This window comes from Symsagittifera roscoffensis, chromosome 2 (assembly GCF_963678635.1).
Source record: "Symsagittifera roscoffensis chromosome 2, txSymRosc1.1, whole genome shotgun sequence".
Taxonomy (NCBI): domain Eukaryota; kingdom Metazoa; phylum Xenacoelomorpha; order Acoela; family Convolutidae; genus Symsagittifera; species Symsagittifera roscoffensis.
Window position 1 is genome coordinate 64850619 of NC_087063.1, and position 23362 is coordinate 64873980.

The 23362-nt window shown below is 36.4% G+C and overlaps 1 protein-coding gene across 1 annotated transcript in view; it reads left to right on the forward strand.

The window, feature by feature from the left end:
- LOC134840096 (protein furry-like) overlaps positions 1–23362 on the forward strand; it is a 70743-nt gene that overhangs the window by 27986 nt on the left and 19395 nt on the right. Inside the window, exons 15-22 of the mRNA XM_063855787.1 lie at positions 456–1359; positions 5703–5800; positions 6733–8151; positions 8378–8581; positions 12511–12797; positions 18609–18791; positions 21096–21288; positions 21519–21689. Coding sequence (XP_063711857.1) covers positions 456–1359; positions 5703–5800; positions 6733–8151; positions 8378–8581; positions 12511–12797; positions 18609–18791; positions 21096–21288; positions 21519–21689 — 3459 coding nt within the window. The remainder of the gene's footprint in view (positions 1–455; positions 1360–5702; positions 5801–6732; positions 8152–8377; positions 8582–12510; positions 12798–18608; positions 18792–21095; positions 21289–21518; positions 21690–23362) is intronic.

Sequence of the window (23362 nt, forward strand, 5' to 3'; positions counted from 1 at the left end):
AGGAGGGCAAAGTCCACTATTCAACAGCAAAAGTGTAAAGGTCACAAAACGTGATTGGCTGATACTTTCGAAAATGATTTTGATGACTTCAATCTTCTGAATCCCCAGCGGAATAATTAAAATACATATTGATCCAGTTTTCACTAAATGGGATATTTTTAGGAGAAAGGCCTAATCATAACTAATTCTTGAAATTCAAAGAGCTCATATTCTTTGTATAATTTTTTCTTTTGCGTTGTTCCAATCACATATTGGCTATATAGGTCGTGATAATAGAAAAATTTTAAAACTTTGTTCATGCAATTAGATTTTTTCGTGGTTTGAATTTTGTTTTTAAATTTTTACCTTTCCTGTTGGCTATGTTGTTAAATTTTACCCTTCCGTCTTCCACGTATCTTCATTGCCAGCCAACAATTGTAGATAATCGTTTTTTTTTAACCTAAGTTTATGTTTAGGTCTACCGTGGACTTGAAATTGCTCCTTTATCCAGTGATGTATCGGAAATTCTCATGCGGCTAAATGACACTGTCGGCGAAGTGGGCGAGGAAACTCAAGGATACGTAGTCGAGATCATGCAGACACTGGTCAAAATATCTTCTCTGATTGTGGATCAACCTGAGTTCATTCCTCAGCGACCATTGTCTCTTTTTACTAGCACTGGTCAAGCTAAACATTCTAACCGAAATACAAGCTTAAGCGCCCGAGCAGCTAAATCGACCGTTGGATCCGCACTGAACTACCGCAAAAATCCAGCTCAAACGCATGCCGCTGTCCTAACGAGTAGAAAACCTACCGAGCTGGACGTGTTCTACCGTCGAACATGTTCATACAACGGACCGGCAGCTGAAGCGTTGAGAAGCAATGCGTTCGACCTTACAAGAACAGCCGAGAGACGGCCAGAAGTTCCGCTCAACTTTAGCTCGACGCTCGATAGTCATCAGAGATTGGAAATGAAAAGGCGAGACCTGAAAGCGAGAAGTCAATGCCTTCCCCGAGACTTTGGCGACACTTTGTTGTCACGCAGAGGTGGGCACGGAATATTTGACGATAAGCTGTCAATCTTATGTCAAGTTTTTTGGGCTGTGATATCGATGCTGGAGTCTGATTTCGAGTATGAGTATGTACTTGCTCTGAAATTATTGGAACAGTTGCTTGGAGGTCTGAAGCTGGACAGCGGAAGACACCAGAATGCGTTGTGCCGTGTATTCCACCAGATGAAGTGGTCGATGTTTTCGGGTCTGCAGCCTCTGGTTTTGAAGGGACTGACGCTCGCTACTGCACTGCCCTTGACAAACAAGATCCTAATCAAGTTCACACCGTGTCTGCAAAAAGTATCGTTTTTGGATTCAAATCAAAGAGGTATGTCATTTAAGTGAGTTTTACAGAACGAAATTTCTTTGTTTCGGTCGTGTTTTTTTGGGGGGTGGGGGTCTTCTTCGTTTCATAAGCTGGACTTATCATATCGGAACAGACTTATTTTCCTATACAAACAACTTGTCTAACAGAGTCATTGAATTGTTTCATTTTCCTTAGTCAAATTTCACCAAACTTTCGGCAAACTTGGCTTTGCGGTAACGTCTAGGCTGGCGAAGTCAAGGATTTTTAGTAAGAAATCTGCAATGGTGTGATTAGTTTTCCGATTTAATACTGCCGCTTGCATGTCTGAAAAGATGGAAATCTTAGTTGCCATAATGCGGAAATATCTTCTGATTTGTGTAATTTTTGCTATAATTAAGAATCAGTTTTGATTTATTCCTGTAAATTCCGAAATAGGAACCTTTATTTTGTATAATTTACTTTAAACGTCATGAACGTGGTGAATATTTTTATATAGGTCGTGGTGATATTGTTTTCAGGAGAATGTCATAAAATTTAATCACGCTCTTTTATTTTTCGCAGAAGTTAGTTCTGTTCCTTTGTTAAATGAAAGGAAAATTCCGCTATCGAACAGCAAAAGTGCTAAGATCACAAGAAACTGAATCGACTTCTAGTTTTGAAAGTGGTTTTCAATTTGAAGGTTTCCCAGTGGAATGAAAAATTTAGCTTGTGATCTAGTTTTCTCAATTTGGGTTTGTTTGTCAAAAAAGTGTCAATCATAAATTGTTCTTTAAATTCAAAGAGCCTTAAGGCCACAAATTATAATTCTTTGAAATTCTGTTTTTTTTGCGTTCATTACTCTTTTCCAAATGTTTTTGGCTATATTCTTTTTTCTGTGTCCTTTAAAAAAAAATTTCGACCTAAGTAGTTTCGATTTTTTCAATATCGGCTTTGTGATCTAATATTTCATTATTTAAAGAATAAGACTTAAAACTTTTGTAATTACCGAGAGGAAGAGTTTCAAAAATTTATAGCTCAAAATTATTTACGACTGTAATTTCGTTTTCTGTTCAACAAGCGTCTGCTCAAATATTGTCTACTCATTTGCTGATCTTTCAATTTTTTTTGATTGCTTTTAATCGCTTGCGATTACGTTTCTCGGTATGTTTTCCTTAATTAAAAATCATTCGATACGAACGTTCGAAGATGTAATTTTTTTTGGCTTTTTCCCCAATTTTGTAAATTTTAATTTGGTTGCATTTTTGTGAAGCGATTATGCTACAGATGAGAGAACCTCAGATTCGTCAGCTTCAGGATGGTGGTTCGAGTCTGGCACAGCAAAACTATTTTTAGGATTATTATTATTTTTTCTTTCCTATTTTTACTTTTTGGAGCTATTTCAGGACATTTTCTCGCTTGTGTTTGAAAAATGCAACTTCGCTTCTGTGCTCAAATTGGAGAATCTTCGTCAAAAAAGTCTAAATTTTTAAACACTTATAGAATCAAAGAGTTTTAAGGTGTTATATTTTTTCTAAGCAACTCGTATCTGGAAAGTTTCTCCTAAGTTAACCAGTCTTTTTTTTGGCGTATTTGAGTTTAATGACCTTTTGCGGTTGCCTATTGGCTATAAAAGGTAATTGTTGTGCTGCATAAAGGTATCAATTTTGGTGGTTTATGATTAAGTAGCAGGAATAAGAGCTGACTCAAATTTTCTCGAGTAAGTTATATGTGTTCGTTTCTTAGCATCCTTAAAGACTTCTTTTTGTGAGCATTCCTAAAGATTTTTTATTGAAAGCCGCATCTTAACCTTTCGATTTTTTAAATTAGTTCAGTGCATACTTTTTATTAAGAGTCATGAACGTATTGAATACTCTTATATAGGTCTTGCTGCTTTTTTGTTTTTTTTTTTCGGGAAAAAGTGTTATAAGTTGTTCAAGCCCAACTTTGATTTTTCGGGGTTTGTCTGTTGATTTATTTTTAAGTTCAATTCTTTTGTTTTGTTAAAAGGAAGGCAAACTTCACTATCGAACAGTAAAAGTAGAGAGGTCACGAAAAACTTGATGGACTTAGTGGAATTTAGTAATCAGATTTCCAAGCGAATTAAAAGTTTTGCCGACTGATCCAGTGTTCTCAAATTGTGTTTACTGACAAAAAAATATTCGACCATTAATTGGTCATGAAGATCATAGAGCTTTAAGGCCATAAGTCTTTTTCTGGAAAGTTTCGAAGTGTGAAGTTTTTTTTCGCAAAACAGGTCAGTGCTTTTGTCTATTTCCTTTTTTAGTCTTTAGTGTAAGAAGATACTTTTTAGTCTTTGGTGTAAGAAGTTGAATTCAAAAGCACTCAAAATAACTCATTTTTGGAACAGTACTGTCTTTTAAAAGTAGTTTCCGAATTTCATTTTACTCGAACTAAAGGGTTTTGGTCGATTTGTCTTTTTAAAACTTCAATGCCTTTCTGAGTCCATCTTGAACTGTCATGGAATGTGATACGATATCAACACAGTTGATTAGTTCATTCAGGTTTCAAGGGCTAGGACCATAAGTTCATGAGAATACCCTGCAGAAAATTTCTTTTTCTCCGTCTTTTGTCTCCTATGAAAACTTCGCTTGGGTCCATGACTCGCTAATCAGCTATCAACAAGCTGTAAGAAAAGTGGTGATATTTGGAAATTTCTCACGCAAGAATTCCGAATGGTTGAACGCAATACACAGTTAAATTGGTTATCAATAAGTAGTTCAAAAAATATTTAATTAAAAAGACAAAATCACAGAAACACCATGTAATAGAAAAATGAAAAACTCAAAATTCAATAATTTTTTCACCATTTCTTGTGTGACGTAAATGTATCTGTATGCAAGAATTTATTGACATCCGATTAAAAGAAATCCGATTCAGCCGATTAAAAGAAGTAGTGTAACTAACGATTGCACACACTCGGGAGGGTCTAGCAATTGTATAGATTCAGTGATTTGCAGTTCAAAGTTAAACCAATGTTTTAACCATTAGCCAATGAAAATTTTAAAAACCAAATCGGTTTAACCAATTTTGCTTTTAAACAGTGATAAAACAAACAAGACTGCTCGTATCAGGGCGAAGCCTTGAATGTTCCGATAGCTTTTCAAGCTCTATGGAGCGGTAATAACATGAAAAAAATTAAATGTAATAAAATAAAGCGATTTTGAGATTTTTTGATTTTGAGATTTTTTGTGAAAATGATGCAAGTTTTGAAAGTATTCGGCACGCAAATTTAGTCAGACATTATCAATTAAGTTGCCCAAATTGCTAATGATTGATTGATGGGGCATGCGTGAGTAAAGGTTTGGAGTGGCGTGGAAAAAATGATTCCTTGGCCTTGCTTAGATTCTAAATACACTCCTGAAAAGATAATATATGAGCCAATATTATTGGTTAAATCAGTATAACAAACCAATTTGTTATACCAATTGGTTAAACCAATTGTTAAAAAAATGGTTACGTTGGACATCACTGTAGATTACACAATCAACAAGATCAGTCAGATTTGGTATGTGCGAAAGTAAAATGCATATGGTCGCCGTGACAGAGTGGTATTGCGGACTGTTTAGTTAATGTTAACCTCTGAAGCAGCAGATAGTTGATTTGATTCCCGCTGTTGTAAGGTTTTTCTTGTTTTATTGAATTCCCGGGTTGACAAAAAATGCTTATCATACAATTTTCTTATATGAAAAAAATGCTTATCATACTCTTTCATACAATTTCATAGAGCAAAAGTAAGTGTATGAAAATAGCAAAATACGCTTTTTTCCATACAATGAAATTTTATAACAAGCATTTTTTCCATTTTCTGGAATGAAATTATGAGCTTTTTCATCAGTATTTTTATCCCCAAAATTGTATGAAAATAGCATGATAAGCATTTTTTCCATTCTGAAATTTGTGGTAAGCATTTTTTATTGAAAATTTTTAATCATTTTTTTAATGACCAGAAAACTTCAAAAGAGAGGTAAATAGACCAAAAATGTTTATCAAAAATTTATAAAAACACTTTTTAAATTTTGTATGAAAAGCATTTTTCTTCTATGGACGTCAACCCGGGATATTGTAAGAACAATTTGCAATCGAACTGGGAGAGGCTTTTTGCATTGACTCCTTTTTGTTAAAGAGGGTCTCAATTATGAGCAGTTATAGCCAGTTGCTGTACAGAATCAGGACAAGGTTTTGACCGCCATAGTTACAGTAAAGAAGTTTAAGGAAAATTGAGGAAAAGAATTCAAAGTTTTTTTCCGTGCATTCTCTCAAACTCAGTATTTGGAGCGTTCGTTGACTGAAGCCCTACATAACTGAAATGTTATATTTTGGAAGTGTGAACAAGTGAAATAGTTGCTTACAATAATCTGTTTTAGGCCTCGTGGTGAATATCCTGTCTTTGCTGCCGATGTTGTTTGAGTCCTACGATGAGCCATCAGAAATGCATCTGGAGTGCGCAGACTCAATCGCCTCGGTAAGATTCATCAAGTGACAATTCTAGGTTTAAAATGAAACGTAGGTTTAAAATGAAACGCAGGTGTAAAATGAAGTGACGGATCAATCTCGACTATCTCTTCAAAGCATCACTGTACGCGTGGACGTTTTTCTTGATTAAAATTTTTATTTCACGCAGCTTTTTCAGACCATTTTTTGATTTTGTGGCTATTTCTGAAGTGTAAAACAGATTGCATTAGTTTTTTTTACGTGCGAGAACAAGTGAATTGTAATCGGGAGCCAGACTTTTTACCCGTTAACAACTTTTCTTACAAATTCTGCTGCTCAGTTTCTTTCTCACTTTTTCCGCTTTTGCTCAGTCATGCTCAATTTCTTGAACGTTCAAATAAAACTACCTGTTTGTTCGTTTGAAGTAGAAAGTAATTTTCAAATTTTTGTCGACTGGTTTTCCGTTTTTACCAAACACAATTCATATTAATTCGTACGCTTTTCAAGCAGTTTCTATCCAAAGCTAAGGTTAATTTTGTTTTTGATTCAAACTGTTTTTACTATAATTGAAAGTTGTTATGTAGTTAGTAAATTTACCTACTTAGATTTTCAATAGATTTATTTGTTGTTTTTTGTCGGTTTAACGGGTTCGGTTCCTGTTTTATTGTCTTAGTCAACATAAGTTGCGTAGTTTCACGGGCGGTTTTTTAAAAATGCTTTAGCCTGTTTCAGGAATGAGTCGTAAAATTTTTGACTTTTTTAGCTTGCCTTATTTGCCGCTCAGTCATTGATTCCCTAAGGCTGTTTATGAGCCTCATATGAGATATAGTTTTTCCAAGTACTTTTTGTCAGCTTAATTTTTCAAAAAAAGACTTCTTTTTTTCTATTTAATATCATGTAATGAAATGTTGTAATGAAAATGTAGAGTTTTCGAATGTTTTGCTCATGGATTCCAAATTTTAGGAGTGTAATAAAATGTCAGACAACGTCAACGCCACGGCTCCAAGTCGACCCACAACTTCGACATCAGTGTTGTCTGTCTCTGCATCTACTTCTCACATAGACGAAGATACAATTTCAGTCACAAGTGCAGCCACTGGAACAGTCAACGCTATAGCCGCCGCCTGGAACAATTTGGCGACTGTTATGCGAATGTACAGTCGCCAGACCGATGTTAAAGACAGTGTCTCATGGCTTGGAGCTGTGTGTCAGTATCTAGGCGAGGCTGTATACCATAGACTAGTTTCACTAATCAGCTATCTGAGCGAATTGCTGGAACGTGGTCCAACGTCATACCAGAATTGTCTGCTCCATATGATTTGCAGTTTCATCCAGATCATCGACTTGCAGAAGTTGCCGAAAGAGAGATTCAACACGACGACAGTGCATACTTTGCTGCACAGGTTTATGCTGCAAAATAATCCGGAGTGGAAAAGTGCGCTTACAGCTCTGAAGTTAATTGTAACCCGAAGCTCAACACTTTGCTCGCCGAGTTCTAGTCAGAGGCGTGTAGAGCAGATTACATCTGCAATCGAAGAGGCGGTCATTTATCGCCGACAGATTCCGGGACGTACTCTGTCTTTTTCATATAACTTCCCCGTTCCTCCTATAGGAGGCTGTGCTAGTGTTGCACAAACATTGGCGTCACTAACGAAAAGTGTTCCAGTGACTTCCACGGCTAATTCGAACAAAAGTGCAGATTCCGAATCCGCGTCGCAGCTTGCGACGCCTTCGAGGAGGAAGTCAAGTTCGGATGCGATAAATAACTCGTTCAGTGTTGACGCTGATGGAAATCCGAAACCAAATTTAAGGTCCATGACGTCTGTTCAACTGTGCCAGGAAGCTGCTAGTAATGGCAATAAACTACATGCTGACTTGAGCAACACGGCTGCTGTTCAAAGTACAGTAGTAAGCAGGAGTCCGTCTGTTGTTCTTGGTCGTCAAGTATCGGTTGGAAATGCATCGATTAATGAATCTCAGAACTCTAATTGGAGACGACCATTTAACTCGCAGAAACGTGTACGCGATAAACTGGCAGGCGTCATTCGTTCATTCGGTCGAACGCCCGCGACGTTGGCAAGGACGCCCTCAGTTGTGTTTAGTTCAACAACTGATGTAGATTTCCAGACAGTTGTTTCGGCTAACTCGAACATTGGAGCCGGAAGCGCAGCGTACGAGAATCAGATTCAGTCACATCCGCCGAGTTCAATGGGAATGGGTAATGGCGAAAGTACTCCAGCTGCAGGAACCACAGGACATGGTTCAATAGATGACATGCATAATATTACAGGCATGGATCTGGGCACGCCTTCTGGACGAGATGGAGATACGGTATCGTTGGATGTGTTCGCTGATTTTGACTTTCTGGATAACTCCGAATTCGTAAGTCTTTTTATTCGTATTTTTCCCCAAGCATCTCTTGAAAGCAAAACGCACGATGAGCTTTCATTTTTGTGAAAATTAATGGAATCATGCTCGGCTGATGTAAATTTCATGTTTTTGTTTTCTGTTTTAACCAGCTGAAAATATACGAACAAACATCAAAAAAGTTCACAAACATCGGAAATCAATATTATCATAGCCGATATATATGTGCTGTTATTTTCAGGAGGACGACATCCCATTTCCTTTTGGACTGCGTCCGTCAGAGTCTTCGATGCCACCGTACATGGACGCTCAGACCCCCAAATGCAGTTCACAATCAGTCGGCAAACAGCTATTCGCAGAGAGTGGAAATAATGCAAGTGACATGGAAGAGATCGACCAGACTCTGACTTCGACAAATCACCCGAAGACAGGTGGACGCGTTCAGGTGGGTCAAACTTGCAGCTTGTCTCAGTTGACCTAGAGTTCACTTCTATTATAGTGGTGTTACTTAGTGGTGTTACACCCAGACAAGTGTTGTAACGATAATCGGTATTCGCTTTGACTATCATCCGCATGTCGAAAAGCTGTATTTACTTATTGCGAGCTTCAGCTTTTTTGAAGTTAATAATTTAATGCGTAATTTGGCTTGATGCTTTCCATTTTTTCATTTTTATTACATGCAAAGTTAGCAAGGATGCCTTCAGTTTGGAGTGCGGTCTGTATTTAGTCAACCGCGTATCAGACTCGTCGGTAAGCCGACAATTACTGTATTAGCCAATCAGATTGGAGATGGGAGAGCAAATTTTCGAAGTAAATAATTATTAATTTCTTCTTTGTCTCGATTCTGGTAGGCTAATACAGTATTTGTCTGCTTACTGACGAGTCTGAATACGAGAATGTCTAAATACTGCTAGGTAACACTTCAGTTTAAATTCCAAATTAATACATGCAAAGTGTCTGTCTATTATGTATGCAAAGTAAAGTCTATTTGTATTCGGTGCCACTTTTGTTGCATCACCTTGGCAATTTGTAAGCGTATGTAGCTGCTTTATTTGTGGCTAGCGTTAGTAAATTGGCAAGGGCCAGTGGATCAGATGCGAGGACAGAGGACTCTTAATCTCTTGGCAGTAAGATTGAATCCGCCGCTGCAGAAGTTGATTTTCGTGGCTTATTTTTACCTTTTCTTTTCACTTTATAGAGCTCATTTCTTGTCGTTTTCTTGCTATTTATTGCGAAGCTCAGCTTCGCCTCTATGTAAATATATGTCCAGGTCCATTTCGAGATCCAGCAACATGAACTGCCGTTTCACGAGACATATGTTTAAGAAGGGGGCTATTCGCATGGGCGAAGGACCAAAACAAAAACAGTCGAAAGTCAATTGTTAAAATGAACCAATTTCCGTTCAATTAAAAGGAATTAAATGAAGCAATATTTGCTTTTTTTATAACAATGCACTTGAGAAATATTACCGTTGTTCCAGTTCGCCGGCGGTCAGTGACAATTTGAAAGTTTTTTTTAAACATTTTTCTGCCGTTTTATGTTCGGCCAATAATAATATCAAGTCCTTGGAAATGTTTACTTTCTTTTGAGATTTTCATGCTTTCTTTCCAAATGTTTGAATACTGAAATCTGATTGGCTGATTTTTATTTTTGCCTATTCGGTCCTTTGTCTATCAGGGATTCCACCTTAGAGAAGTACCTAAGTTGACACGCTAAAAGACCAAAATATTCTTCAAAGTTTTTGCTAAAGACAACAATTTTAAAGATAATTTGCACGTCTGCTATGCTAACGTCTGTTTAATCACGATAAATACTTCTGCTTAATCATAGTGCAAGCTATTGGTGTCAAATTACCAAGATCTTTGACAGTTGTCAGCATGCATCTCATCCCTTTTGTTGACTTTGTTGATTTTACAACTTTTTAAAAAAAGTCACCGAATAGTGAAAATTTCTCAATTGGCCATGTAATCCAAAAGAAAGTGAAACTGCTTTTTGTCTTTTTAAAAGTAAAAAAGTCTTGATGATTTTTTTTTCAGGAAATTGTTTGAGCTTCAATTTAATTTTTCGTGGTTTGACTCTGAACTTCTATTAAGTTCAATTCTTTTCCTTTTTTAAAATGAGTCAATTCATTTATCAAGCAGCGAAAGTGAAAAAGTCTTGAAAAATGTGAATGACTTCTAGTTTTGAAAATAGGCTTCAATGTTTCGAATTAAAAAGTACATATTGATCCAGTTTGCTTTAAATGGGATAATTTTTCAGATAAGAATCGATCATAAACAGTTTGAAAGAGATTCGAAATGAACGTGATATTTTTTTCTGAAATCGGCAGCTGGAAAAAGTTCGGAATTTTTGAATCATAATTTTTGGCTGTGTTAATTTTTTTCACCGTAAAAAGGAATTTTGGAATTGGCATTGTTCACGCCTTGAATAAAATTGAATAACTAAGTTGAGAAATTTCTAATTTTTTCACCAGAGTTTTTGTTGTTCGATTAAATTTTGATCTTAAATGAATCTAAAAAACGAAACTATTATGTAAAACTAAAATAGGAAATGATAGTTTTTCAGATTTTTTTTTCACGAAAAGTCTTAAAATTCTGTTCAAGTCTGTTCGTGTACAAATTCGGTTTTTGGTTTTAGGCTGCTGAACTTTTGACTTCGATTTATGTTCAGTTTATTTATTTTGGTAAAAATGAAGCAAACTTCTCATTTGCACAGCAAGAAGGTGAAGGTCACGAAAAAAGTGAAACCTTTCTTTTTGTTTGAATGGGTTTCAATTTTCTGAATAAAAATTTTTTACTGATCCAGGTATCTCGAAATGGGATGAGTTTAAATATAAAGTGCCAATCGTAAAAAAATTCTTGAAAGTCAAAGAGTTCTATTGTCATATCTTTTTACAAATTTAGATTTAAAAATCTTCGCAAGTTTTGAAACCAATAATTCTCTGGTGGGATGTTGTCAGGGTTCTCCCAAGGGTTGTAAAATTGGCCTCCAAATACGACTGCTCGAATAGTCTCAGCTTCCGAGATCTGACTGCTCGAATCATTTCAGCTTTAAAAAACTTTCAAAAAATTCCACACAAGTTTTGAATTAGCAAGGCGCTGTCAGGGTATTTTTAATGGTTGCAAATCTGACCTTGACCTCCAAATGTGTCTGCTCAAATCTTCTTTGCTTCCGAGATAAGGCTTTTGTTTTGATTTGAAAAATTTACAAAAAATTAAATTGAAAAACTTCAAGTTAGCGAGCCTATGGCGAGGTGCTGCCAGGTTCTTAACAGAGGTTGCGAAATTGGCCTTCAAATAGGAATAAACAAATCCATTTAATTAACGAGATTTGTCATTTTAATAAATTTCATAAATTTTCAAAAAACTAGATTTCAAAACCTCATAAAATTTTAAATTAGCAATCCTATGGTGGGGCGCTGTCAGATTCTTGTACGGGTTGTAAAAATGTCCTCGGAATATGAATAACCAAAGACCCTAAGCTTACGAGATGTGATAATTTTTGTGATTCTTTCATTAAACTTAGACTTCAAAAACTAATCAAAAGTTGATACAAAAATTGTAGATGGCAAATTATTAATAAATCTTCACATTCCCAAACCCTATTGTGGGTTGCTGTCAGGTTTCTATCAGATGTTGCAAACGTTCAAATATGGCTGCTCAAAACCGTTCATCTTTTGACGGTTTAAAATATTTGTCAAGAATTGAACTTTTCACAAAACGGGTTCAAAAAACTGCATTAAGTTTGAAATTTCCAATCTGATAAGGAAGTGCTCTCAGGGTCTATCTTTAGAAGGCAACGCAAATTGTTTAATGAAATTTTGCACATCGATTCGCCATATAGAATAATGTTAAATTTTTAAATCATAGCTTGAATGGCTCGAATTCAAAAGTAAAATAGTTCCAATGGCTTGCTGAGAAATGCGCGACTTTTTCGATTCAATTCACGGTGTGAAATAGCTTTAAAATTAAATGTTTCATCGCTTCATTAGCTTGCTTAGAAAAATTTATCGAACCGGTTTAGGTACAAGTTTCATATTTGGGTCCCTTAGTTTTAGATGGATCACTGAGTTTTTTAGGTCTTAAAAACTTCGAAAACTTGGTTCGTATTCTTTTACTTTTTTTGAAATTTTCGAGACCCATCTTTCGTACTTGCTTTTTCCTAGGACCCAAATATCATACTTGTACCCTGGTTGAAGCTAAAAATCGTTTGAAATATTGCAAAGGTTTATTGCTTTCTGCGAGCCGATTGATAAATAAAGACGTGTTTGCTAGTAGGGTTTATCAGGTACTCAAAACTCGATCGAAATGTCAACTAAAAAAACTCATAAATTCATGTAACGGTTATTAAGAAAATAATTAGTTTTTCCTTCAGCTCATCAGCCCACACGATGGAGTAAACATAGACGAGTCAAGCGAAGAGGAAGAAGAGGACGAGGAGGAGTCGGACGAGGACGAAGTGGTCCACGACGACGACCTCGACTCCAGTGGCGAGGGAGATGACAACAGTGGGGACAATGATGAGGGGGAGGGGGGACACAGCAGAGAGAATGTGGTTGAGTCGTCTAATGAGGCTATAGATTCTACTGATCAGAATAGACTGCTGCCCTATTCTTCTTCATCCTACTCAGCCGCTGGGCGTATTCATAGCTCACCCACAAGGTTAAAAATCGAACTTTTTTTACGTGTTCAATGCAAAGTTGTCACTACTCTGTTTTGAATTTGCCTCTTTTGTTCTCGGTTTTTGTTCATCGCCATCAAGTTTTGCTTTATTTCTTAATAAATCCTTTATCCACCGATTTTAACACCAGCGAGCTTATTGTAAAATCAGTCCATTTTTTCCGTCGCCCGTCGTACAAGTTTTGTGCGGAGCTTATGCGTTAGTTTTTCAAGCGAACGCTTCTTACACTTGTGATAGCACTTTATTTGAATCGGGAACTTGACTTTTTCCCCTTAAATCACCGTTCACTGGAGTCATTTCCTGGTCAGCAAGAAATTGAGGCCCTGTTAGCAAAAAATTCACTGCAACTTACATTTTTTGTGCTTCTTAGTATCTTAAATATCTATCCTGTTTACGCTTGCGAGCGTAGTGTATTACTACGAACTTTTTTTCGAAATTTGCTTTTGATGTTGGTTGTGATTTCATCAACTCAATTTGTTAAAATTTCATTTTTTGTTTTGTATTTCCTTTTTCCCGACTCAATTGAGTTCGGCATGAGTTAAATCAGCTTAGTGGCCTCATATTGCGTCGTTTGATGAGCGAAAAAGTTTGTGTGTGTTTTGAGGGCGTTTTGACTTAGAAATTATCAATTAATTTTATGTTACGGCGTTTTCGGCTTTGTTCCTGCCTGGTAAATTTTTTTCAGATGCTTGTTTCATATTGTATTGCCCTTATACGTTTTTGTTTTCGTTGCGAGAGCAAGTGACTTGTAATTGGGAAATACACTTTTTCACTAAACAACTTTTCTTACAAATTTCTGCTGACATACTTCGTTCATTTGAGGTAGTAATGATATTGATTGTTTTTTTTTCAGATTTGTGGTTCTTGTCCTAATTTCTGTCGGCTGTTTTCCGTTTTTTTTTCAAATGAAAATTACACTAGGGATCAGCGTGTTTTTTTAGTTCGAACCCTCTTTTTTCTCTAACCTAACTCGTAAATAAAAAAAGTTTTCACTTCTTTGGTGGCTTAATCACGATCTGTAGCAATGGAAATTTCATAGCATCTGCTCTCTGCTTTAGTTATGGCTAGTTTTTGTGATTTATTAAGCGTTAGTTGCTGAATGGTTAGTGCGCGAGGCTCATTAGCTCCAGATCGCAGATCTAGTCCGATATGTAGCTGAGTTTTTACTTGTTCGAGGCTGATATCTACGTTTTTATTGCACTTTTTAGAGCTGCTTTTTGTCGTGTTCTTGCTAGTGTTTGCGAAGCGGAGCTTTGCTTCTGTGTTATATTATCTGGCACGCTTTTCAAACAGTTTTTCCATAAAACTTGGTATTGTGAAAACGCATGGGATTTGTTTTTCGTTTTCTCAAAATTATTAGTGTTTCTTACGTTTGCGATTAGCAAGCGTTATCAAATCGGAATGGAATGTATACTCTTTTTCGGGTTTACTAACTGCTTATGATGCTGCTATTCAGCTGACATGCTCAATTTCATGGAAATTCAAATTTAACCACTGGGTGTGTAATAACGCATTTCGTCCCGCGTCGGTATAACAAATTCCAAAAATGTCAATTACATCCCTTCAGCTTTAGCTGGGCTCTAGGTGTTCTTCACCGAGACGAAAATTGTGGTTCACTTAGTTTTTTCAACATTTTTCAATTTTTTTGACTTGCGTTTTTTATGATTGCACTGTATCGCAAGTGATGCGAAGCCCCGCTTCGCCTCTGTTTCAAAAACTACCGTACAGACTTCCGAAAAGTGGTTCCAATAAGAAACCCGCTTACTCCCGCATAATTTTCTAGTCTTTTTCTACCTTACCCCACGTTCTACAGCCCTCGAATTATTGTGTGGCAGGAATTTTGGTTCAATCAAAAGCACAACAATATGATGATCCCCTGCACAAGCGGTTACGCCCTAAGTTTTTGCTCTTAAGAGTTATTACACTCATGAACGTCAGTTTTGGTTTTGCTGACCGTTTTTTGAAGCTCCTTTGTAGAACTGGAATGTGAGAAGCTTTCCTGCATAAGTGGATACCACCCTAATTTTTCTCAGAAAAAAACTTTTGGTAGAGTCCAACTCTGGAGGTGTTTGCGAGACGCAATTTCGCCGCTATAATGCGCAGCATATCTTACTACGCGGTTTATTCAAGTTAATTTTATTGCTTCTCGATATTGAACAAAATATATGCGGGAAAATGTTAACGAAACAAAAAACGCCATGGCGAGAAAAGTGACTCTTTGGCGGGGTTAAAAAATTTGAGTTTTGTAGTATCAGAAGTGATTGCTATTTTTGGAGGCTGATATTCTCTCAAGGCTAATTTTTGTTCTTAAGTGTTAATAAATGTAGTGGGTGGTGATTACACTTAAATAGGTCGTTGAGATTTTTTTTTTGGAAAAAGTCATACAATTCGCTTATGCTCGAATGTGATTTTAGCGGTTTGGTTTTTGATACTTTCATTTCATCTCCTTTGCTTAAAGAAAGACAAATTTCACTTTCGAAGAACAAATTGTAAAGCTGGCCGAAAATGTGGTCGATTTCTAGTTTCGAAAGTGGATTTTATATTTTACTTTTATCGCTGGAGACATATACTTACCTGTTTATTCAGTTTGCTGAAAAATGGTTCTTTTTTTATCAAAAAGCATAAATTGTTTTTTAAATATAAAGAGTTTAAGCTCATTTTATATCCTTTTATTTTAGAGAGAATTAAAAAAAAAGTCAGTGTTTTTTCTTTTTCTTTGCTTCCTTTGATGCTTTTCCAACATTGATTGCTTTTTGGGCTGGTTCGGGAAGTTCCGCTATGTGTAAGATGTGCTTTGTTATAATTTCTTTTGTTTAAAGTATTTTTTAACTAGCGATTCTTTTTATCTTCTCTAACTCTTTTTAGAGCATGCTCTTAAGTTTTTGCTTTCTTTCTAACTAGAGTGGAATGTGCCGTTTGTGCTATGACTTTTCCATGATTCAATGAACCCATTGAATTTTCCTTTAGATTGATCAGATGGGTTTAAAAAAACTTGTTACAATAAGTTCGCTTTGAATTTAATTTTTTCGTTTTAATTTTTTTAAGTTGCTATTGAACTAAGTGACTTCTAACTATTTTAGTCTCGTTGTTTTTTCCGGTGAAAATCTGAAAGATTGCTCTCGCTCAATTTTTATATTCGCCTTTGGACTTTCGAACACTTTGCCTATTACACTGCTCCACTTTAACCTACTTCCCGTCTTAACTTATTCCAGTGTAGCCTACGTTGGTCATAAAGAAAACGCACCCTCTGTATTTGAGGAGTTCTGTAGAACGACTCCGAATGATTACCAAAGAACATTTATCTTAGACCATGAAGTATCTGCCGCATGTGAATAAAATTTCGAAGCCATGTAAGATACCTCGTTAGAAATAATAACGTTATCAAAGCATCAAGGAGTAAAAATAAATCTGACTAATTTGCAAATGCAACGCGTTACATCTGTTTTTTTTGAATGAGCAAAAGTCATGTCACGTGAAGTCGATATACTTAGTGAATAATGCAAGTGTTTTAAAATCAAAACTTTCAAAGATCAACTGACCGAGAAATCAAATTTTAAATAAATGTCAAAGATTACTAAAGGTTTGACTAGTTGTTATCAAATTGTGGGGTTATACCCCCCAGTTTCAGGCCAAGGCGTTAGGGTCTGTGTGAGGGAAAGAGACAAAATAATTTTATATTGGCTTCTATAACCGCTCAAGATCTCAGACCTTTTGGACGCCGGTAACCTGAAAAAGTGCTTTTTTTGGAATATCAATTGAAATGTAGACAATTCCTCAAATTTTCTAAAGGTGATATTTAAGAGTGGCTCAACTGAGCTAGAGAACATCAAAAATTTGTCGAATATTTGAACAATGTTTGTTTCTCGTTCATGCAATTATCGGTTTTTCTTACGACTGGGGTTGCTGTTTCTCTGGCGGCTTTGAAAATATAGAACGTTTAGTTGGCTGCATCGAGTTTGACTTGGTCCAGAAACGTTAAATTGGACAACGTTAAATTGGACAGTGACACCAAGATGCTATCATTATACAGCGTTTTTTGCACTTATTAGGTCAGCTAAGGATTCTTTGGAGTGGTTCCACTACGGTAATGGATCTCGTTGTTGCGTCTTATTGCCCTTCCATTGGTATAGCTTTTTTCGGAAATATGAGGCAACCTCATCCAGCTGGTCTTTATTGGTCTCATCTAGCCCAAAGCAATCTGCTACACGATGACTTGGTCAAACGCAATTGGTACGTAAACCTTGGCAATCACGTTAACTGGTAAAAATTGATTGCAAGAATGAGTCGTAATCAGGTCTCCGGGGTAAAGAAAAGAGAGCTGAGCGTTTTGCTTGAGCTGTAACAAATCATTGAAAAGTTTCTTCTAGGTATGCTTGCGTTTATTGGGAGGCAAAGCATAAATGCACATGGGATAAAATCCTGCCAATGGAGTATTTACTGTATATTATTGAAAAAATTGCAGTTTTAAGTGTTTTTTTCTCCATTTTTGCCTCTTTCTTCTTGGTATATTAGTGGCGATCAATTACAAGAGTGTGGCGTTTGTGTTGAGATAATCGCTAAGAATTTTTTCTAATCATTTGTTCCTATTTTGAATGAAAATAGACAGAATGAAACAGTTTGTCTTCATTTGATTTGTAAAATTGCGGATTAAACCTACTTAATTGCGTTAACGTACAATCAAACTGCATAGCGCAAAATTGAGTCATCACCACAATTAGCTTGAATTTGTGACTCAATTGAATCCTAAATACTGGCCTTAGATAAATTATTACCCTCAGGTTAAAATTTTAAAATTCGGTTTACATTTAAAAGAATAAAAGTAATTGAGGCATAACTGGGCTTAAGATGAGTTAGTGAAATGTCACTATGGAAATTCCATAGCTTGTGGGGAGATAGTTTTTAAAAACACTCTTTAAAGCGAACTTCATCTTTTTGAGCGAACCTTACTCTATAGATGTGTGTTAATGCAGTCGGAACATATAGGACTGTGCCCCGATACGTGCACTCCTTTTGTGATTCATGTAAAATTGGTTATCCCTGCAGCATCGAAATCTTAAATGACGTCATTTTTGTTGTTTGAATAAGAGTCGATGAACTTAATATGGTCGCGAGGGTTTTCTTTTTTTGTTGTTTTTTTTTTCCTGGAAGTCTTAAAAATTTTGAGGCTCAACTTTACCTCCTCGCGGTTCGGTTTTGATTTATTTTTAAGCTCGGTCCTTTTCCTGTGTTAAAAGGAAGGCAAATTCCACTGCCCAACAGCGAAAGTGTGAAGGTCACGAAAAACGTGATCGACTTCTAAAATCGATTGTGGAATTTAATTTTTAAGAGTATTGAACGTAGTGAAGACTCTTAAATAGGTCTTGCTGATTTTTTTTCCAGGAAGAAGTCTTAAAATTTGTCCACGCTCATTTTTGATTTTCCGCGGTTTGACTTGTGATTTTTTTCGAGTTCAGTGCATTTTTATTGTTGAAAGGAAGGCAAACTCCACTATCGAACAGCCAAATTGTAAAGGTCACAAAAAACGTGATCGACTTCTAATTTTGAAAATGGAACTTAATTATCAGATTTCCCAGCGAAATAAAAGTTTTACCTATTGATCCAGTTTTCTCAAATTGGTTAAATTTATCAAAAGTTTTCGATCATAATTTGTTCTCGAAATTAAGAGTTTTGAGGCATTTCATTTTTTCTTGAAAATTCCGATGTGAGGTTTTTTCAAAAACTAGGTCAGTATTTTTTTCTGTTTACTTGCGTTGTTTGACTCTGTTTCAAGTGTCTGTTGACTATGTTTTCAGGGAGATGGAGCTGGGAGGGAGTCTGCAGCCTACAGCCTTTCTCATTCTATCGCCTCAAATGGACATGATAGACATCAGACTGTTCACACTCAACCTGCATGACTTCCACTTCTACTGGATCGAGGCTGTCAATGATTTCTTATCGCCACCGCTGCAACTGCATAACTTGAACACAACGGCAAGGTGAGTGAGTTGTTATAAAAACAAAGCTAACATCAATTCCACTGTTTCTGTTCAGTCGCTAGTCTGCGATGTATTTCGTTTGTTACGCTTGCGATTAGCAAGTGTTATCAAATCGGAATATAGACTTTTTGCGGGTTAACAACTTGTTTACAAATTTAAGCTGTCGTGTTTAATTCTTGAAAGTTTAAATTAAACTACCGGTCTACTGCTGCTTCTGACTGTACTTCTAGGAAGTCATATGACTACTCTTAATATTGATGCTAAAATCATTTTTCTTGGCTTCTCCGGCAAACCTGGCCTAGAGGTAACGAGTACGCCTGGGAAGGCGAAGCTTTTGAGTTCGACTCCAGGCAGGTTTTAAGACAAAATATACCGCTTCAAAGAAATTTTCGGACTTAGTTTCTCTCTCTGTTTTGCCGGCTTAGTTGTTGGATCAGGGAATTTTCTTGTTTTACAAAATAGTTGAATCATATGATAGTTTGGCTTAAATCAAATTAAAATTGAACTTTGAGAAAAACCACGACTGAGATTGTAAAGGTCCTATGTTCGAATCTGGCCAGAACCTGTTTTTTTTATTCTAAAGGGAAATTTTCCGCTTCAAACATGGTTGGCATGTTGTGTGTCTGCTAGTGTTTGGTCGGCTTTGTTGATTTGGTTAGGATTTTTTCTGCGCTATTTGTTATTTTTATTATTATTGAAAAAGTAATGATTTGTTACTGTAATTTGTACTTCATACGTTTGTAATTTCTTTTTTTTTGCTTAAAAGCTTTGCTTGGACTCAGATAGTTTCGGCTAGGGTTAAAAAAAATTAATGTTCATGCTTTTGTGTGTTTTCGGAGGGATAGGGGCGTAAATTTTATCAGAATTAAAAAAAAAAATTAATTGAAAAGAAATTAGCTCAAGTTTTGCCTGAATGCTTTTTGAACACCAGTTATTGTGTTTGTGGACGTGTTTTTTGTCAAATTGAATGTCATTCCAGATAAAATTTTGAAATTTTTGTTTTTTTTTCGAAATGTTAATATTTTTTTTTCGACTTAGTGGCTTTTGTTTTATTTTCTGCCCGCTATTCATTTTCTGTCTGCTAGCTTACAATGCTAATTTTGTGGTATCGCAAGTGCTCCGCTTTGCCTTGTCTAAATTTCTGATTGAGTTTTTTCAAAGTTGGATGCTCTGTATTTTTCTTCAGCGAGATTCCCTGATGTGTTAAAATTCAAGGGTGATTTCTGGGGTCAAGAGGAGGGTTGGTTTTAACCCCTCCCCAAACCTCAGGCATGCGGTTTTCTGACCGCCCAACGATTCCACCCTTTTGTACTGTTTTACGACATAAGGTTTTGATCGGACAATCTTAAAATTACGCAGGTTTAATGTACGCTCGTGAATTGCTCGTGAACAAGGTGAATTTTTCGTTTCTTTTCATATAAATTATTTATTTTAATCCCCCTGATTTTTTTTGGTAATTCGACTTTTAATTTCATAATTAGTTCGCTTATTCGTTTGCCGAATGGAAGAAAACTCTTGTTCTCCAATAACATATGTGCAAATGACACGAAAAGTGGTGAATGGCTTTTAGTTTTAAATTTGGATTCTCATTAAAAGTAATGAACGTAATGAGTACACTTATATAGGTCTTGTTGATTTATTTTTTTTTCAGGAAAACGTCTTAAATTTTGTTCGCGCTCAATTTTGATTTTTCGCGGTTTGACTTGTGATTTCTTTTTAATTTCAGTGCATTTTCTATTGTTAAAAGAAAGGCAAACTCCACTATCGAGCAGCAAAATTGTGAAGGTCACGAAAAACGTGATCGACTTCTAATTTCGAAAATGGAAATTAATTATCAGATTTTCCAGCGAATTTTTTTTAAATCTATTTAGCCAGTTATCTCAAATTGAGTTAAATTTAACTTATCCAGTTATCTCAAATTGGGTTAAATTTAGCTTAAAGGTGTCCATCATAAACTGTTCAACAAATTCAACGAGCTTCAAGGCCATCTTTTTTTTTCTTCGAAATTCAAAAGTCGAAGATTTTTGAAAAAAGTTTTTTTTTCAGATTCACTTCGCTCATTACTCTTCCAACTGTCAGTTGGCTGTTTTTTTTCCCAGCGGATAAAAGTACCAAGAGCTTTAAAGTGATAGATTTCTTTTTCGTTGAAACTGGGAAGTTGAAATTTTGTTTAAGAGTCTATGTTTTTTTTTGGGTCTGCGTGTGTTTATTAACATATTTTCAATTATTGGCTATTATTTGGTGTTTTTGCATGCATTTTTCTCACATTGACTATGATTTTTGAAGTACCGCTGGTGGGTTTAGGAATGACAACAACGCCACGCATTATTCTGGTGTAACCTCTGGCGCAGACCCGGAAGACGAGGAGAGCGATGTGCTGAATAGTCTGGTATCATCCCCCAGTGCGAATGCGAACAGAGGGTGTCTTCTCGAGAATAGTAACCTCATTGTGCACACCATGCCCTCGCTGTACCTGTTCCTGCTTAGGTTTATACAGGTTAGCTCAATCTTCACTTTCATCAAGACAAGATATTTTATGAAGCTCTGCGTTTGAGCACAAAATAACAAATACGGTCCGCTTAATTACAATCTTAACGCATGTTGAAATTTAGTAGATTACCTTAACTACAGTGTTCCGATTGTATTTTATTGATTTCAAAAACTCGAAAAGTTCTTGAGCAAGCTAGTTATTTTGTTAATTTCGTGCTAGTTTTTCGCCTTTTTCAGGACTATTCTCAACGAGGCCTGACAATCCTCTCAAACTGCACTGAGTGCGCGATCTCTACTATCCCTGAACTAACAGGTCTTTTCTCTACCTTGAAGTCCTGTTTTGAGACTCTCATTTCTGCCCAGAAGTTCCTTCCCGTAGTGATGGTTAGCTCGTCCTGGAAGCAGCAGGTCTGTAATATATATATATATATATTTAAAATCATTGCGATACAGCTTCTCGTTTTGATAGTGGAATTGAATTACCGAATGTTCTAGCAAAATAAAAATTTTACCTATTGATCCAGTTTTCTCAAATTTTGTTAATTATATCAAAAAAGTCTCAATCATAATTTTTTCCAAAATTTCAAAGAGCTTTAGGGGCACAAATTCGAAAGTTGTGATTTTTTTCAAAAAAGTAAACCCGTATTTTTTTCTGATTTTTGCGTTCATTTTTTTCCAACTGTCTGTTGGCTATGTTTCCTAACATATCGAATGCGATTTGTCAAATTTCTCATGGTGCAGGTCATTGAGATATATTTTTTTTTGGATTTTTTTTAGTCAAAGAAACGCAGTGAAGACTCTTAAATAGGTCGTGAGAAATTTTTCTTCTGTTTTTTGAGGAAAAGTCTTAAATTTTTTCACGCCTGTTTTTGATTTTTTGCAGTTTGACTTGATTCTTTTTCCAGATCAATTCATTTCTATTTTTAAAAATAGTCAAACTCGACTATCCAACAGCGAAATTGTAAATGTCACGAAAAAAACTTTTTCGTCATGAGGCGACATAAAATATATTCCTAATAATATTTACAAAATGCTTTCGATCCAATTTAACTTTAGACATCCTTGTTGTTGTTGTCAAGCCCGAGAGGGCGCTTACGGCATGCTGAACCCGAGTTTCAAATTTTCTGCAGCTTCGGTCTTCCGAAGCCACATCTCTATGGGAGTCAGGGTAGTGGTGTTCTTAGAACAGTTGAAAACGTGTAAAGTTGTGTTTGGAAATACAATAGGCGCAGTTAAGAGGGACGTTTGGGTCTATTCTAAACAGGTCTATTCTAAAAGGAGTTCCAAAAAGAGGCCGTAACCTGTGACCTTAATTGGGAAAGGGTTCTTCTGTTGGCGCGAAGTGAGGCTTCTTCAGAAGAGGATACAACGGAGCGTGAGCAGCCGAGTGCGTTAGGCACACGTTTCTCAACACGAGGGTCAGGCGGTCGAATCCCACTTTGGTCACGGTTGGAGGGGTCCCAGTGTCATCCGCCTCCTCAAGGTGGGACCGGCTGCGGCGAAATGGATGACATCTCTCTCCCTTGGTTGGTCCTGCACTGAGCAGGACAGCGGGCTAATAAAAAAACGGGGCGTTCGAGAGTAATTACTTTTAGGAGATGTGTATTTGAAATCTCCTGCTCGTCACTTTTAGGGTGCTCTTGTTTTTACAATCGGTTTGTAGTGTTGAAAGGCGAAAGAACTTAGCGCGTGAATCTTAATTTTTAGCAACTCGACTTAATAAAATTGAGACCTGGTGGTAGGATTCTGACAATTTAGGGTCTCCTAGGTTTCGCGAGGAGTACTCCTTTGATTTCTTCTATAATGGAGAGATAATGTGTAGAAACAGAGCGATTAAAAATTGAATTTAAAAAGCTGCCAGTTAAAACGTCAATATAACTAAGATCAACCGTGCAGAGACGGTCTGCTCCAAAGGATTTGGCTGTGTCAGGAGTTTCCCACTTTGCGTTGTATAAAGCTTAAAGAGTCAGCTAAGCTGAGTTTGAGAGCTTTTCTCAGCGTTATCTTTGAGCTTTGCTGTTTTGTATTGTGTTCTTGGTGTTTTGTACCTCAAAAGTTTTTGCAACGTCTTTCGACTTGAA